This window comes from Silene latifolia, chromosome 1 (genome assembly GCF_048544455.1).
Source record: "Silene latifolia isolate original U9 population chromosome 1, ASM4854445v1, whole genome shotgun sequence".
Classification (NCBI taxonomy): domain Eukaryota; kingdom Viridiplantae; phylum Streptophyta; class Magnoliopsida; order Caryophyllales; family Caryophyllaceae; genus Silene; species Silene latifolia.
Window position 1 is genome coordinate 11,686,145 of NC_133526.1, and position 18,471 is coordinate 11,704,615.

General features: G+C 37.9%; 1 protein-coding gene across 1 annotated transcript; it reads left to right on the forward strand.

Moving 5' to 3' along the window:
* The first annotated feature begins 494 nt into the window (after positions 1–494).
* LOC141598687 (uncharacterized) lies at positions 495–18,027 on the forward strand. The gene is made up of 25 exons (XM_074418423.1): positions 495–720; positions 885–1,053; positions 1,154–1,263; positions 1,827–1,992; positions 2,873–2,973; positions 3,063–3,135; positions 3,225–3,360; positions 3,723–3,883; positions 5,532–5,656; positions 5,736–5,835; positions 6,552–6,648; positions 7,345–7,396; positions 7,969–8,070; positions 8,163–8,309; positions 8,417–8,579; positions 8,704–8,937; positions 9,025–9,185; positions 12,358–12,486; positions 12,612–12,729; positions 12,917–13,112; positions 13,212–13,323; positions 13,424–13,578; positions 14,827–16,249; positions 16,492–16,686; positions 17,164–18,027. Exons 2-25 carry the CDS (start codon positions 921–923, stop codon positions 17,632–17,634), a joined length of 4,860 nt encoding a protein of 1,619 aa, XP_074274524.1. The 5' UTR covers positions 495–720; positions 885–920; the 3' UTR covers positions 17,635–18,027.
* The last annotated feature ends 444 nt before the right edge of the window (positions 18,028–18,471 follow it).

The following is an 18,471-nucleotide window of genomic DNA, read 5'->3' on the forward strand; positions in this document are numbered from 1 at the left end:
ATTTTCAAAGAAAATTGTATCAATTTAATATGGATGTGGAACACTAAAATAATACGTAAACTATAAAGGTTAAAATATAACGATAATATTTATATATTGGGTACCCTTATATATTTTAAATAATAGAACATCTAAATTGAAGTTTCTTGTTACGGCCCATTAGCCCATGAGCGGCCCGACTTTTGATTAAAGGGCGGACAAGGGCAAGGATAATTGGCCCATAATTAAGGCCCGGCCCGCCCACTAAGGTCTTAAAGGGAAACTTTTTCCTTTACAACCCGACCCATATCCGGCTCAAGCCCGCATTTGAACAGCTCTAGTTTTAAGCTAGTAATTATACAATTAAATAAGTTAATCTGCTGATAACCTCATGCAATAATGACACAAACCAAACCCGGCTCAACATGTGCCTAATAATGACTCGATCCGGTAATAACTCGGCATATGCCAAATTGACCCGAACACAAAAATTGACTTGCTAAAACCCAAACAGGCAAACACGATCTAAATCAACCATGACAACCCGAGCGACCCGATCGTCACCTCCGATCTTAACCATAGACTTAATGGGTGTACTGTAAGTCTGTAATCGTGTCTCCTTTAGGAAAGAAATTTTGGTAAAAGGACTAAAAGGGTGTTCTTCTTCCCTCCTTGCATCGTCAATACTATAACATGAGATTGAATTCTTTCACTTTGTTAATCCATCTTTGATCACATCAGGTAAAACCCTCGAACAATTGATCTTCAGTTCAAATCTCAGAAAAAACCACGTTGCATAACTTTATGGATCCACCCATATTTACTTCCCTCAATTTTCAAAGTTCCGATCTTTGTTATTTGCTGTAAATTGATCATAATTGATGTTTTTCATGGCAATTTCACAGGTTTAGGTGAAAACATTTCTGGGATTTGAAGCAAAAATGGAGTGGGCAACAATACAACACTTGGATCTTCGACATGTGGGTCGAGAAGCCAAGCCATTGCAGCCTCATGCTGTTGCATTTCACCCCAATCAGTCTCTTATCGCCGCCGCTGTCGGAAAATACATCATTGGTATCTTCTTTTAACTCCTAAGCTCCTCATTTCTGATGTTGCTGTGATTTTTGTTATGTGGTTTGGTGTCTTTTATTGAGTAATGGATGTTTGGTTGTAGAATTTGATGCAATTACTGGGAGTAAGATCTCAACTATTGATATTGGTGCACCGGTTGTTCGTATGTCATATAGTCCCACCAGTGGCCATGTTGTTATTGCTATTCTTGAGGTAACATTCTTATTGTGTTCTCGACGCAATTTTCATCTTGGGTCATTCGGAAACAACGTCTTTGTGTTTCTAACACAAGGGTAAGGCTGCGTACATCCGACCCCCCCTACCCCGCAATTTGCGGGAGCCATTGAGGCATTGGGGTAATGTTGTTGTTGTTGTATTAGATTTGGTAATCTGTTGTTCCATTTGTTGGATTAGTTTGGGTAGGGGTAGCTTGTGCCGTGAATCGTTTGGTGTTCTATTGATTCAATAGAGGTTAGTTTGGTGTAGGTTTTGCACAACACTTCTTATGGAATTTCTTGGTCAGTTCAATTTTTGTTAGTCAGATGTTAGAATCCATCAGCAGACAAACTGACAAAGCACTCTCGCAAATATGAGCAACAAGATCTCGTTCACGACAATAGTTTTGGAACTTAAGACTACTACTCGGGCAATGTTTTGGATTTTTTTAATGAAAACCTCAGAGGTTCTTTGGACTTTGGTGAATGAGAATGAGTTGGAGTAATCTGTTGTCTTCATGAATACTCTGGATTTCAGATGTGCGTCTTTGCCTTTTACAGGATTGTACCATCCGATCCTGTGATTTTGATGCAGAGCAAACATGTGTTCTTCATTCGCCGGAGAAGAAAATGGAACCAATCTCCTCTGAAACAGAAGTTCATCTTGCGCTCACTCCTCTTCAACCTGTGGTGTTTTTTGGTTTTCATCGAAGGATGAGTGTTACAGGTATTCTTCTTCATAGTAGTCATAAGAAGAGAAGAAAACGTCCATTCGGGTCATTGCTATCTCGATCATTTTTTGTGCATCAAACCACTGTCTGTCTGAATGTTGTGCATGCATATGTGGTTGCTGGCTGTGAAGGTAATATAATAGATAATGGATATATTGAGTTCTACACGAGATTGCAGTATATATGGTTAAAGTGGTGGCATTCTTCTTCACGGACTGATGCTGTTGTATGATTGTTCTCCATGCATTAGAGACAATTTTGCATGTGCAGAGTGATACTGAAGTTTGTGTAACATCCTCTGATTCATTTGATTATGTACGTTTGATTAAAATACTCCTCACGAAAAAGTAAAAACGTAAAGAACCGAAAGAATTAGAGGGAGTAAGAGTATACATATCTTGTTTTTTTTTTATTTTTTTTATTTTTTTTTTATTTTTTCTTACGTTTCTTATCCTATTTTTTCTGTGAAGCCAAAGACTCATTACTCTTTGGTTTGGATTATGATGGAATAAAGCGAAATGGCTCACTAAAGTGGCTTCAATATGATTTTTTTCCCCTGCGTTTCCATATTCTTTGCTTCTAGATTGTGATGAAATAAAGAAAACAGCACTTTCTATGCTACTCTGAATGCAATTTTCATAATGGGACATCCATAAATAGCATCTGCTTGTTAACACAAGGGTTAGGCTGCACACATACGACTCCCTTATGCTATTTATGTGTGCCCTTGAGGCACTAGGGTAATCTGGTTGTTGTTGTTATAATGTTCAGATAAAGCCATTGTGTGGGTAAGATTTTGCAGATTGACATATCTTTGACGCTGTAGATATTGGCCAAGTTCCGTCAGCTATTCACTTGTTTTCTGTTTTATTGCAGTTGTGGGCACTGTGGAGGGAGGCAGAACACCAACAAAAATAAAAACAGATCTTAAGAAACCTATTGTTAATCTTGCTTGTCATCCGCGATTCCCTGTCTTGGTAATCCAATTGGATGCGTTGAATTTTTCGAATTGGTGATTTTAGCTGGTGTATAAACATCCCTGATCGTTTTCCTGGCTTAATATCAGTATGTAGCTTATGCAGAAGGATTGATAAGAGCTTACAATATTCATACATATGCTGTGCTCTATACACTACAACGTAAGACATGAATATCATTTTATCTTCGGCCTCTGATAATTTTGACGAGTTATCATGGATTCATAAACATTTCATATGTCTTTTCGCAGTTGATAATACAATTAAGCTTCTTGGTGCTGGTGCCTTCGCTTTCCATCCAAAGTTAGAAAGGATGTTTGTGGGCGATCGGCGGGGCACGCTATTGGCATGGGATGTCTCTACAGAGAGACCAAATATGATTGGAATGTAAAATATAATCTCTCTCTATTTTAAGCAATATATTTTTCGTCTTTGGTGTTAAGGAAGCCATAGAGGCGATTTTGAGCCTGCTAGTTCGAACCTAGGTCATGAGTACCGGTACCCCAATGACTTTACCATGTTGCTTAGCTGAGGAGAATATTTAATGTGCTATGTGCATGTGTTAGTATGCGACACTGTTATGGCCCTAGAGACTTGTTGGATATGCATTTAGCTATGAAAGTCTTCCCCCGTCTCTTCATCATCAATGAGATGCTGTTTTTTTCCTTGGTAAATTATTGTTGCACTAATGACCAAAAGTTCATGCAAAATATTTATTGTAAGAATTGTTCTGTCAACATTGATTTCAGAACACAAGTAGGATCTCAACCCATTACATCGGTTGCGTGGATCCCTACATTGGAGTTGCTTGCTACGCTATCAAAAGACGGTGCTCTACAAGTCTGGAAAACGCGGATCATATATAATACTAATAGAGCACCCATGTTAGCGAATTTTTTTGAACCTGCTGGTCAGTAAATCTGCCATTGATCTTTGTCCTGTCACTACCCCTATTTTAATCGCTGTTTATTTGATCTTTCATCTGTTTGTTTGTTACCTATTTTCTTGGTTTACAATAGCATATTCCAAATATCTATTTTCCTGATTGTTTACTCTTGAACTTTTGAGTAACTTCCTCCTAGGTTTTTGGCTGCTTGTCCTTTGAAGTCTAATTAACATAACAATGAGATCTTTGTGATTAATATTTTTCCGTGGGGAATTAGTGTGAGATAGTTACCATCAATATCCATTGGTATAATACTTCCTCTACTTCATAGGAATTGTCTCATTTCGACTTTTGGCCTATTTTTTTAAATTGCTCCAATTCTATTATGAGCATGTTTTGTGTGGTTAAAATTCAGCATTGTGATGGTGAGACCTACCCACCCACTCATACCCAACATTCCTTAATAGTTGTGCAAAAAAAATGGGGCAATTCCAAGGAATCGGAGGTTGTAATACACAACATAGCCTAAAACTAAAATGATTTGGGGTAGGCTAGACCCAAACTGTTTTATGCAACTGCCCATGTGAGGAAGGAAAAAGGTGAAAAGGTGTAGATAAGGAAATCCATAATAACAACATTACTGCTAGTGTCTCAAGGGTTCCCACAAATTGGGAGGTAAAGGGGGTCAGACATACATAGACTTACTAAGACTTGGCAAACAAGTCATTCAGTTCAGTTGAAACCAAATCGGTCTCTTTCGGGTGAGCCTTAAATTCGATTTCGTGTCAATTCAGTTCAGATTTATTTCGGTCATTCATTCGAATTGGTTCAAGCTATTTAGAGTCGGTACAGGTTTGATTTGGGCCGATTTCGGAACTTGGACGTTATGGTAATATTTTTCGCTAAAAATTAAACTTTTAAACATTCAACGTAATATGGTTGAAATTGTGCACCAGTTATCCATTTCATAAAGTGAAAGGGTGTCTGCGGAAAATGGAACTTTTCATTTAGTTAAATCGGTTCAGTTTATTCATTTTGAGTCCCCGATCAGATTCTGAATCATATATTCTCGATCACTTTTACGGGTTCTATGCATGCCAGGTCTAGCCTTACCCCGTTAGAAATTGCTTACTTGTTTCCAGATAACCCAAAAGGAAAACCACGACCAAGAAATGAAGCAACAACGAAAAAATGTAGTTCATCATATGTTCCTATGGTTGGCCTATAATTAGACGCCATTGATCTTCATTGATCTTCTTAAGACAAAGGAGTAATTTGTAGTCATATTTTTTTAAATTAAATTCTCGTTTTTTTTTCCGGCATATTAATCTGTTATTCTAGATTAAGGGTGACAAACTGTCAAACTGTTAAAATATAACAGCTTAGTGTCAGCTTAAAAGTGTGCAAACCAACTATTCTGATTTCTGACTCCATTTAAATATCCTTGTCGAAGTTGAAAATTTGACCTTTTCATTTATGAGTTTGGACTACATGGAGTTAATATTCAAGAATCAATACCGTGAACTGACTATGTCTTTGTTTCGGGTCTGCTTTAGCACAAAACTTTGAAGAAATGGTTCCAAAAGTTTGTTGTGCTTGTTATGAGCTTTGTTTTGAAGTTGCTGTCATTTACTTCTCTCTTATCTGTACAATTTGTTATATATCTGTGTAGCAATTGAGTCCCTCGATATTCCAAAAATTCTTTCTCAGCAAGGCGGTGAGGTTGCTTATCCATTGCCACGTGTTCGAGCTTTGGAAGTACATCCTAAACTAAATATGGCAGCATTAACTTTTGCAGTTGAGTAGTTTTCATTTAACTGATCTTTTGAACCTGTTACTCTATATTTGAAGATATAATATCTTTTTTCTCTATCAGAATACGGGAAGTGTAGACAATGCGAAAAATAGGGCTGCATTCACTAGAGACGGACGGAAACAACTCTTTGCTGTTCTTCAAAGTGCAAGGGGATCTTCAGGTAGTCCCAAATTTCACTTTTTACATTTGTATATTATAATTACAGCCAATATTGGCCGAGCTGACCTGTTACATTACATTCGGTATATATCTATATTGAGATTTCGCACCTGTTAGCGTAATCACGACCAACATCACGTTTTAGAAACATGGGTACAACGTTTAGGTCTGGGATAGAGTGAACTTTCAAGTTCTTATAGGTTTGTCATCTAGTTAAAAGATTTGTCTTAATTATTACAGAAAGGCTTTGTCATCTTCTACTTCTACTTTTAACACCATTTCAAATGCTTGGCTTTCCATAAGTATGCTATGTCGAAATTCAGTGCTTGTTTCTTTGTTTTTTTTCTACCTTGCAATGGCTATTTGTTCTATTTGAGCTTCAGTTTACGCCATATTGACCAAGAGTACGCATTCAAGATTTCAAGTTCTTTAAAAGCTCTTGCGTTTATAAGCTGTGACTTTTCTGGTATTCCAGTGAGCAAGTGGGCTGTTTATGTGGGGTTTGTCCATCCAAAAGAAAAGTTCAGTGCACAAAAATAAACAAAATTATTGTCGTAGAAGTTAAATTTCTAGTGGCTACGTGATTTACATGCTAGTATCTTTTTTGGACACTTGTTTTCGACATTATTGTGGGTCTTGTTTCATCTAGGTTTTACCATCTACCTTAGCTACTTCTGTTGGATATTAATGACTACCCATCTATCCTGTCAACTGCAGCATCTGTTTTGAAGGAAAAGCTTGCCGCTTTAGGCTCATCTGGAGTACTGGCTGATCATCAGCTTCAAGCACAATTGCAAGAGCATCATTTGAAGGGGTGGGTAAAGCTGATATCACTCCCATTATATCTTTAATACGAAGTATATTCATTGGGGCTGTCTTGCATTTCAACAAATTTATGCATTTAAGATTGAGCCATAACACCCAGCTTTTATAAAAAAAAAAAAAAGAAACAGAATTTATTTATTCGTATATTTTTATTATTATCTTAAGTCGCACCATAGTTTTTATAAATTACCTTATACCTGACAATTGGTGTAACCGTGTAAGCAATGCTGCATATGGTCCCATGTAGGAAAATCATAACTGAGGTGTAGTTATAAAAGTAATTTATCATTTTATGCCCAACATCAGCTTCTTATTCATTCATTGAAGTAATAAATCCCACAATTTGGAAGATTAATTAGTTCAAGTATCTTATTTGGGGTATATAGTTCCTGAAGTTCTACCACGTGAAGCAAGGCATTGGTCATTGTTATCACTAACTTCAATAACCTATCCTTTCTGAGCAATTTACTTTTCTGATAAAGGACATCTGGTGCATATATGAAATGGTTTGAATGGTTTTGGGTTTATGATACTTCTATGAGGTGAATTGAAAATATGTCTTTTCATTTTTTTAGCAGACAGGCTATTCATCTCCTTTAGCAGGGAAAGCGTGCCGTTTTTTGGAGTTCCCTCTCTTTCTCAGATTTTTTTTTAATCTAATATATTGTTCATTTGTTTATGTCAGCCATAATCAGTTGACAATTGCAGATATTGCCCGGAAGGCATTTTTGTACAGTGTATGCTTCTACTTTTACTACTTGATATTCTGGTAGTTTATGGCATTTCCTCGTTGCAATGTTTTGTTAGTTATAAACTTACTTAAGCAATGAAGGCACACCTGGATTTCTGGGATTGCCTTGCTATATTAGTCTTTTGGTATGTAATATTAGTAGTAGGTGCACCTTAGCTTTAATTCAGGATTTTAATGTTGAAGCAGACCTCATACACTACTAATTAATTATTCACAACTTTAAAAGCTTTCGTCACTGGGAACAATTGTATAAGATGTTAGATTCATTTTTTACCAGTGCTTGTTCTTCAACGTACAATAGTTTATACACAAACCTATTGATGAATATAACCTAAATACTTTCACATATGCAGTATAGAAATTATCTTCGAATCAGCAATTGTTTTTATGATCTATAAAATACATGAATATATGCTAATAACTTAATTAGTGCTCCTTTCTTCGCGGTATATGTGGCTTTAAGCATGTGTTTTTCCATTCGTTTGTGGCCTTATTTTTTTTCCACTCTTTCGTTATCTTGCTTTCTTTTTTCCTCCTACAATTTTCATGTTCTTACAGCATTTCTTGGAGGGACACGCAAAAAGTGCACCAATAGCTCGGTTGCCTCTCATAAATATTCTTGATACAAGGAATCATCTGAGAGACCTTCCTGTTTGCCAGGTATGTCTTGCACCAATACAATCCAGTTGGAGATCTAGTACTTTGCGCTTGTATTAGACTTATCTTACTGAGCAGTTTGTATTCGTTTTCAGCCATTTCACCTGGAGCTTAATTTCTTTAATAAAGCAAACCGAGTTCTACATTATCCAGTCAGGGCCTTCTATGTAGATGGTGTAAATCTTATGGCGTACAATCTATGTTCTGGAGCCGATAGTGTTTATAAGAAGCTTTACACCACGGTACCAAATTGAATTCTATTTTGCCTGTGCTAATCTGGTGGATTATGTAATATGTATACTCTATATGGCGAGTCATCGTGTTAAGTTCTCCTCTTTGTCGCTTTCAGGTTTCTAGCAGTGTAGAGTATCATCCGAAGAATGTTGCACACAGTAAAAAGCAGAATCTTTTTCTTGTTGTTTATGAGTTGAATGGTGGAGTCCACGAGGTTGTTCTGTACAGGGAAAATACTGATTCTCAATTGGCAAATAGTAAAGACAGCACTGTGAAAGGTTAATATACTACCCTCACCAAGTTCAGTTTTGCTTGTTGGACAGTAGTTTGATTTATATGGTTTATTTTTTTATTTTTATTTTTTTTCTGACAAATCTGAAGTTAGGAATCGAATTGTTGTAGGTCGAGATGCAGCTTTCATGGGTCCAAATGACAACCAGTTTGTAATTCTTGAAAATGATAAAACGGGACTTGCTTTATATATCCTTCCTGGAACATCTCCTAAAGAACTTGATGAAAAGAATAAAGAGGCTCTTGAAGAAAATCCGACAGCTGATGCAGCGCCAAATTCAGTCAAAGGACCTATGCAATTTATGTTTGAATCTGAAGTTGATCGTATCTTCTCTACTCCGTTAGGTGATCCCCAGATATACGATATTATGATTATTAAGTTGTGTCTTCCGTTAGAATTATCTTGCTGATTTCTGTCTTGTTTGACTGCAGAATCAACCTTGTTGTTTGCTTCTCATGGAAATCAGATTGCTTTGGCAAAGCTTGTTCACGGATATCGCTTATCCAACAGCGATGGTCATGGTCATTATATACCAACAACAGCTGAAGGAAGAAAGTCAATAAAGCTGAGAGTGAATGAGATAGTTCTTCAGGTAATTTGCTGAAGTTCTATTTATAATGATTATTATTACCTGAATTTGAACAAATCCGTTTCTTGGAACATAACCTTACCCTTTTTAGTATAGTGTATGATTGTCTATTCATCATGTATTCTGCTATTCTCATTTTATACTGACAGTTGAAAACTTCTAATGTTGAAAATTCCAATATGAGTCTGCCGCCATTCAAAACCAACAATAAGTATTGGTAGGTGTGCTTGCACAGCGCTAACCTATATTCTCTTAAAACTTGAGGAGTTGAAAGTCTCTCCAAGAACAATGGTGTGAATGATCCTATAAAAAAAAATACTCCCTCTAATTTTTGTATCTGGCCATTTCATTTTCCCCACTTGTAAGAAAATGGACAAACTACTCTACCCTCACCCTCACCCTCACCTAGACCTGTCAAACGGGTTGGATCAAATTGGGTTGAATATGGATGGGATCATACACGGGTTAAGCTATACGTGCCATCAGTTGGGTAAGGGTAAGAATACGGGGCAAAAATAGTTTTTGATGTCTTTGTTTTACTATCTTTTAATCGAAAAAAATATACTCCCATTTTTTCCGATTAAATCGTACTCCTTCCGACCAATAATTACTTTCCAAAATCCGAAAAATGTAGGAATTAAGGAGTATAAATATAAACAATAAGGACCACATATAATGATGCAAGTAGGCCAAGTGGGGTATGTAATTATATATGTGGCTATATATGTGGTTGAGACTTGAGATGAATGCAAGTGGGGATATTGGAAAGTAATTCAGAGACCGTCAAATAGTGAAAAATGGAAGGTAAGGTATTTCGGAGTCGGAGGGAGTATGTGATATTAATATTTTAATAATATTCATTACTTGCAATACTTGTATCGAAGAATAATAAAAATTAAATTAAATAGTGATATTAAATTGGTTTTTTAATCATGTTTTGATTTAACATACTACGATCAATATATTTTGTTTATTTCACATTAATATATAAATACCAATGTTTTAATGATAAGTTATGGCTTATAAAAGGTAGTTTTTTTTTTCACGTACTCACAAGCTCACCACTACCGGGCCCCTCCTTGCCATGTCGCTGACCACCACCAGCCATTATTCCATCACCCACCACCGGCTATCCCCCCACATTTACATACCACCCTAACCCCGTTGAAACCATGCACCACCCCCAAAAGCCACTCCCTGCACGAAGGTGAAGGCGGTAGGTAGACAAAGGTTGATGGTTTCCACGAAGGTGAAGGTACTCAACGGAAGTGAAAGTGTTCGCCAGAGGTCATATGTGAAAGTGGGCGTCGGAGGGATGAAGTAAGCTGGTGGTGTAGGTGGCTGGGGGTGGTCCTTGAAGGTGGTTGGTGGTGGGAAGGTGATTAGTGAGGGAGGAGAAGGTAGGAGGGTGGGTATGGGGAGACGATCAATGGGTTTAGTAAGTAATTTTAATAAACGATGAGGGTAATTTGGTAAAAGAGCATAAAAAAACTTAACTGAAAAGGAAAAAAGAGAAGTGGGAAGAAAATATCAGTTTGCTAAAAAGGGTAAGTGAGAAGAAGATAGGAAAATGGAGGGAGTAGTATATTTGATGTAACTCTTCCTTTTGATGACCAAGGCAAGCTAAACTTGGTTGTCCTCTATAGACTCAAGTCGAGCTGAAACTCTTATTAGACGTGGTCATAGATGCACTAAGCTTTAAGAGCATTGTAAATTCTGGTAGCAATCTTGCTCCTAGAAGAGTCACTGCTGCTAGATCTTGGCCGTGGCACCATAAATTTGACGATACCTCCTCTAAAGTGGAACCGTAGTAATTTTTAAAACCTTTACAAAACGTTAGTGCGAGGCCACAATGCAGTGAAACAACCCAGATTGTATACTATGGTCACGAGGACGGGGTTAAATTGTAACCAAGTTTTGAGCGAGTAGTAGTTAGAAGTTACTCCCTCCGATTCTTAGGAATTGCCCATATTCCTTTTTTGACATATTCACTAGAATTGCCCCATTTCCATTTTAAGCATGTTTTTGTTGGTAAAAATATCACCCTACTTTATTGTTGAGACCCACCACCCACTCACAATCTTAATCCTTGGCAAAAAGCAAATGGAGCAATTCCAAAGAATCGGAGGTAGTATGTCTTTTGCGTCACCTCTTACTTCATCCTTGCATAGTGCAAACCCCAAACCACAACATCTGGACCTTATACTTAGGGACATTTAATCAACACTTTCAAAATTAGATGTCACGATCAATCTATTGCATTTAATTTTTTTTTTTTTTTTACAAGTAATAGAGGATATCCTTTTTTTTTTTTGGAAAATCAAATTGAGTGCCACTGGGGGTATTTTAGTCATTTTGTAAATATTTTTTAATTTTTAACTTATTTTAAAAGATATTATTATTATTATTGAGTGATAAAGGGTATTATTAGGAACTTAACTAATCTTCTTCCTCCATGACTGGGAAAATGACCCAGATGACATGAAATTAGATATCAAATCATTCAATTGTTGCAATAAACCATGCCAGATTGCCATAGGTTGATCATCTCTTTAAATTGCAGAAGTTGCGTCCATTGTTTTCTCTTTGATTAAATACATACTTCGTAACAAGGTTAATTAACCAGGCCAATTGTTTCAATTTTTGAAACAACGAATTATATGTATTGTTGTGATTATCAAAGGGTTGAACATTTTGCTATGTAAACAAAGTTCTTCCTTGAATACGTTTGTTTGATTCAAATCATGATTTGAAGAACTCCCACCATAAAAGGATTTGGGAACAACAATCAGTTTATAATTTTGCCCCTTAAAATTTTGCATTGATAAATAAAAATGAAAAAATTAACTACTGATTTAAGTTATTATTTTATTTGGGTGGCGCTGAAATTTGTGCCACCCGGTGGCGCCCTATCATCATTCTTTTTTTTTTTTGCCAATCGCAGAAGAAAATAAAAGTTACGTTTTTAGCCTCCTAGGCTAAATTAATGGTAGGCTACTTTGTTCAGAATATTCTATTAGCTCTTTAATCTTCAGTTGGCATTCATGGATTTGAATTGTTTGCTGCCCTAGGTTCATTCAGTTCAGATGAGGTTTCTTTGGTCTCTTTTGTTTAATATCCTATTAGCGCTTTAATCTTCAGTTTGCGTTCATGGATTGGGGGTCTTTATTTACAGGTTCATTGGCAAGAAACTCTTAGAGGGAATGTTGCTGGAATATTGACTACTCAAAGAGTTATTATTGCTTCAGCGGATCTGGAAATTTTGGCTAGTAGCGTAACAAAATTTGATAGAGGAATTCCTCCAATATCCTTTTACCTTCATCGGTTTGTGGTTTGCGGTTTATGTGTTTTACAGTTTTTTGTCTGTACTTTCTTTCTTCCATTATCAATAAAGAGCTCCATAAATGTTTCCCTTAACTGCGTTTTTACTATAGATCCCTTTTGTGGGTTGGTCCTGCTTTACTTTTTTCCACTGCTACGGCAATTGGTGTGCTTGGGTGGGATGGAAAAGTGAGAACAATCTTGTCCACTAGTCTGCCAAATGCAGGTATCATTCCGTGCTGAGTTAGTTATAAACAGCAACATCACTCCTACGTCCCAAAATCTCTCGCCTGGGGAGAGGGAGGGAGGGGGTGTCAGACGTACCCAAACTTCATAGACAGATTGTTTCACAAAAAATATTACAGTAAATGATTAAAAAAAATTTCTTGCTGATTGTTAACCTTTTCTTGCAGTTCTTGTGGGTGCCTTAAATGATCGCTTGTTACTAGCCAACCCTACAGAAATAAATCCCAAACAAAAGAAGAAAATCGAGATAAAGAGCTGTCTTGTTGGACTTCTTGAGCCTCTTCTGATTGGTTTTGGAACTATGCAACAATACTTTGAGCAGAAGCTTGACCTACCAGAAACGTTATACCAGATAACATCAAGGTGCCTTTACAAAAGGAATTCTTTCCTTCTGTGTCTGTAATTTTTTAATAGAAATGTCACCTGCTTTTAAATTAATTTTGCTATTTAATCTTTGTGAAGGTTTGATAGCCTGCGAATTACTCCAAGATCCCTTGATATATTATCTAGGGGCACTCCTGTTTGTGGAGATCTGGCCGTCTCATTGTCCCAAGCAAGTCCACAGTTCACTCAGGTAACTAATAGTTTACTGCTTATATGCGAAAATGTACAATCTTGTAATTTGCTTTATACTATGAAATTTATCTGACTGGTATATGTGTTGATATACTTAGGTATTGCGAGGTGTTTATGCCATCAAGGCCCTACGATTCTCGACTGCTTTATCAGTGTTAAAGGATGAATACCTGCGTTCAAGGGATTATCCTCAGTGCCCCCCAACATCTCATTTGTTTCATCGGTTCCGAGAGTTGGGATATGCCTGTATCAAGTATGTGGATTGCATCGTGTCTTTCAATTTTCCATTTTAAAGGAAGTTAAAGCTTTATATGTGGCAATTAATGCCGTCTCTATCAGGGTCTATATTCGTTTCTGTGCTGCTTTCTACCGCATGTTTTAACATTTTAAAGTCAAACGTCCTTGATTTTTCCTTCCCCATACCTGGAATATGTGATTGTACATTTTCAGAATTTCTCAAGAACTCATGTTTTAATTGTATGCTACTTGACTTGAGCCTTGATGTTGTTTAGCAGTAGCTTTTCTCTACAAGCCAGATTATATACGGAGTAACATTTTTCCCTTTTGACTAAATAATACAATTTTAACAAGATGAATGTAGATAAAGTATTTTCTTTGCTGTCTCGCTGGTTAGGGAAAATGTCAATAAGTTTGAAACTATTGCCTTTCCCTGTCCAAAACTGGTGATAGATTCGGTTTTGTGAAGGGTGAAATCACAGCCAACATAGAGGGTAAGGGGTAAATCTTAGACTTAAACATAAGAGTTATATGAACCTTCTCTGTCTTGGGACCTCGAGCTTTTGATAGATTCCCAGGGAAGCATAAATTTGTATATTTTGCAGTGATTTTGTAGTTTGTTGCTCATATTGTCCGACTTAGTTTTCCCGCTAAGACTAACTATTAGTATTTCTTAACCAGTGTCTATTGTCATTATATTTCCCCTCTTATAATCTTGCCGCTCTTTTCCAATCAAGTAGTTTTCGTTGAAGCAAGGAAGAGCTGCCCCGTTCTCCCTCGTAAAGAAAACCATAAACACAAATAAAAACGTGGCATCAGAAGTCACCTGAGGTTACTAACATTTTCAAAACTAAATGACTGAAATTCCATCTAATTTTCTAAGATCTTGAGTTTCTGTTGTAATTATTTTTACTGAGATGGCAAGATCGAGTTGACTTTTTTAGTGCTTGTCCATCTATCTGAAATTGCACTTGAAACCCTTAGCATTTCTTTTCTTTTAATCAAAATGAAATTAGTGTTCTAAAGTATCAACTTTTTTTTTTTTGTTTTAAATATCAACAAAATGAATTTCTTCCCCATGTTATCCGCAAGATACCTATTTTGGTACCTCATTGTTATCCAAACTTGAATGATACTTATTGAGAGTAAAATTACCTTCCCAATCCTAGTAAAGTTTCAAAGGCACTTTGTTGGTAACAGTTGTATTAGGTTATAGGGAGTAGGTTTCTTTTGCATAACTTATTAATTTATAATAACCTTTCAGGTACGGTCAATTTGACAGCGCAAAGGAAACATTTGAAATAATTTCAGATTATGAAAGCATGCTTGATCTGTTCATATGCCATCTCAACCCTAGTGCAATGCGGCGTCTTGCACAGAAACTAGAAGAAGACGGTGCTGATCCTGAGATAAGGAGATGCTGTGAAAGGATCTTGCGAATCCGTTCGACAGGGTGGACCCAAGGCATATTTGCCAACTTTGCGGCTGAAAGCATGGTTCCCAAAGGACCCGAATGGGGAGGTGGAAATTGGGAAATTAAAACACCAACAAATATGAAGGATATTCCTCAATGGGAACTTGCTGCTGAGGTAATGCCATACATGAAAACGGATGATGGGCCTGTCCCAGCAATTGTGACAGATCACATTGGTGTTTACCTGGGTTGTATAAAAGGACGGGGCAATGTGGTTGAAGTGAGAGAAGATAGTTTGGTCAAAGCTATTACGTCTTCCGGTGGTGAAGTCATAGTTAAACCGAATGGAGTCTCGACTTCGTTGGCAGATGCCATGTCCAGCAAGGGGGTGCCTACTATTGATTCAAAGGGTGCTTCTTTGATGGGTCTAGAAGCACTCATGAAACAGCCTTCGGGATCTGCAGCTGCCGATGAACAAGCAAAAGCCGAAGAAGAATTCAAAAGGTCTCTATATGGAGCTTCTGGTGGTGATAGTAGTGATGAAGAGGGTGAATCCAAAACTAAAAAATTCCAAATCAGAATCCGAGACAAACCTGTGTCGTCTACCACTGTTGATGTCAATAAAATAAAGGAAGCCACAAGGCAGTTTAGTTTGGCCCCACCATTGGGTAGGACCAAGTCATTGCAACCTCCTGGTGGATTTCAGGATATGGGCCCCACATTGCAACCTGTTTCAACTCCCCCGATTGCTACTCATCCTGTGGATCCGTTTGCTACCGTCTCTTCAACTCAGCCGCCTGCCATTTCACAGCCACCTCCAGTGGTTACTGGTGCCGGAGTTACTGCAGGTCCAATCCCGGAAGACTTTTTCCAGAACACTATTTCATCTATTCATGTGGCAGCATCACTGGCTCCTCCAAGGGCTGTATCTAAATTGGATCCGAACTTCCAAGGGGTGGGATCCAACCAGCAAGCACCTGTTCAACCGAATCCATCTCCATCTAATTTTGGACTCGCAGGTGGTGGTGTTCCACCTCAAGTTACTCAACAGCCCACATTTCCAGCTGACTCATTTGGGCTTCCTGATGGTGGGGTCCCACCTCAATCCGCAGTACAGCCCGTGGGCCAGCCACTGTCTCAGGTTCAGCCCATTCAGCTACCTAATTCCTCTCAGCCCATGGATCTTAGTATACTAGGAGTTCCTGGTGGAGTAGATGCTGGAAAGCATCCTGCACAACCCACTTCTCCTCCAGCATCTGTGCGCCCTGGACAGGTGAGTTTTCTTGTTTGTCTATGTCCTTGACATGTAATACATAACAAAGTGATGAGAATTCACCTTACAACAAAACCCCTAATCATTTCGGCCCAAAGCTTTCTTGTTTAGCAAGACCTGATTTTAACAATTAAGTTTTGTTGTAGGGTGAATTCTCATCACTAAGAACCTCCTTTTCCATGCGTAGAGTTTGCAATTCTTCTCTTTGTTGTGTTTTACATGTTTTCCCCAATACTGAACAGGTTCCACGTGGTGCTGCTGCTCCATTATGCTTCAAGACGGGATTGGCACATCTTGAGCAGAATCAGCTACCAGATGCTCTATCTTGTTTTGATGAAGCTTTTCTGGCTTTGGCCAAAGATCAATCACGCGGTTCTGATATCAAGGCTCAGGCTACTATCTGTGCGCAGTATAAGATTGGAGTTACTCTTCTTCAGGTATTGCTTTTACAGTTACACCCATCTATTGAACCCGAAAACGTTGGAAAAGTTCATGAAATACTCGTGAGTTTTCATTGTCACCCCAAGGCTTGCATTTTTTCTATGGTAACTTTTAGTTTGTGTACATAGTATCCCAAGGTCTGCATTTTCTCTCCGAGTGACAAAATCATACTCCCTCCCTCCCGGTCGTTTGTTACCTTTGGTTTTGGCACAAAAACCAAGGAAAGAGGAGGGGACCATTTGTGGGTATTATTATTGAGTGACAAGGACAATAGGTTATGTGGATGATCAAATTACCCTTCAAAAATATTTCCAATATAGAAAAGTAAACAAATGAATGAACCATCACAGATATAGATGGAATAGGTAAACAAATGACCGGGACGGATGGAGTATATTTTTAATTCATTTCTTACTTCCGTTTTTCCTATAATATTTCGCATCATTCATCCAAGCTTTATATCTATCGGTCAGGAAATCGGACGGCTACAAAGGGTCCAAGGTGCAGCTGCTATAAGTGCAAAAGATGAGATGGCCAGATTATCCCGGCATCTTGGATCACTGCCCCTTCTAGCGAAACATCGTATAAGCTGCATACGAACAGCAATAAAACGAAACATGGAGGTCCAGAATTATGCATATTCTAAACAAATGCTTGATCTCCTCTTCTCAAAAGCACCTCCAGGTAAAAGAGAGGAGTTGAGGAGCTTGATTGACTTGTGTGTCCAAAGGGGTTTGACCAACAAGTCCATGGATCCCGTGGAAGACCCGTCTCAGTTTTGTGCTGCCACTCTTAGCCGTTTATCGACCATTGGGTATGATGTTTGTGATTTGTGCGGGGCGAAATTTGCTGCCCTATCATCACCGGGATGCATCATTTGTGGCATGGGAAGCATCAAAAGATCGGACTCTCAAGCAGGACCCGTTCCTTCACCATTTGGCTGAGCTTGGCGACTTATGGTGTGTAATTTTTCAGAATCTGAATTTTGTTTTTGATTTTGTGGATTGAGAAATGGGTTTGTCGGGGATAATTAATCTGGTGGTTTAACGGTGAGTTAGCTGCATATATGTACTTCTATAGTTCTATCAGGAACCTTTTCTTCGTGATGACAGTGTTGCGATTGCATGTTGTGCTTGGTATCTTGTAATACGGCTTGTAATATTTCTTCAATGTTCTAGCATTGTGTTTTATTAACGTATTTAAAGTAAAACTAATGTTAGATGACCTGTGTATTACGGGTATCTTCCACCTAGTTGATTTAATAGTTCATTTGATGTATTCCAGATGCAGTAATTTTTAGACATGATGTATATACAATTCATACATAATTCCTTATCGAATGTGTCGCTTGGCCAATGTTTTTGATCCGTCGTTGCCTGCATCATATGTTTATGAATTGTCCTCTACCTGTGTCCTGTGTTTCTGAACTGATATCTTCCTAGGGCAGCGTACCACACTGGCACCAACCTCCTGCTACGATGAAAATTGCTGCACCAGTACTTTATAGTAGAAGTGTAGTAGTTCACATAAGATATCTACAGAAAAGTTGATTTCATCTCAAAGCTCGCTTGGATTAAGCGTAATTAGATGGGGTTGGTAAAGATGAAAATAAAATTACGACTACTCCATATTTTGTCCATTATTTTGGGGGAATGAGTAACCATTGCCCCTAAATGATGCAAATCTTTGTTGCATATTCACCCCCCTTCTCTGTCCATCAGCTACCGCCATAACGACTCCTGCATTCTTTTGTATATTTTTCTCTATTACCTCTTAATAAT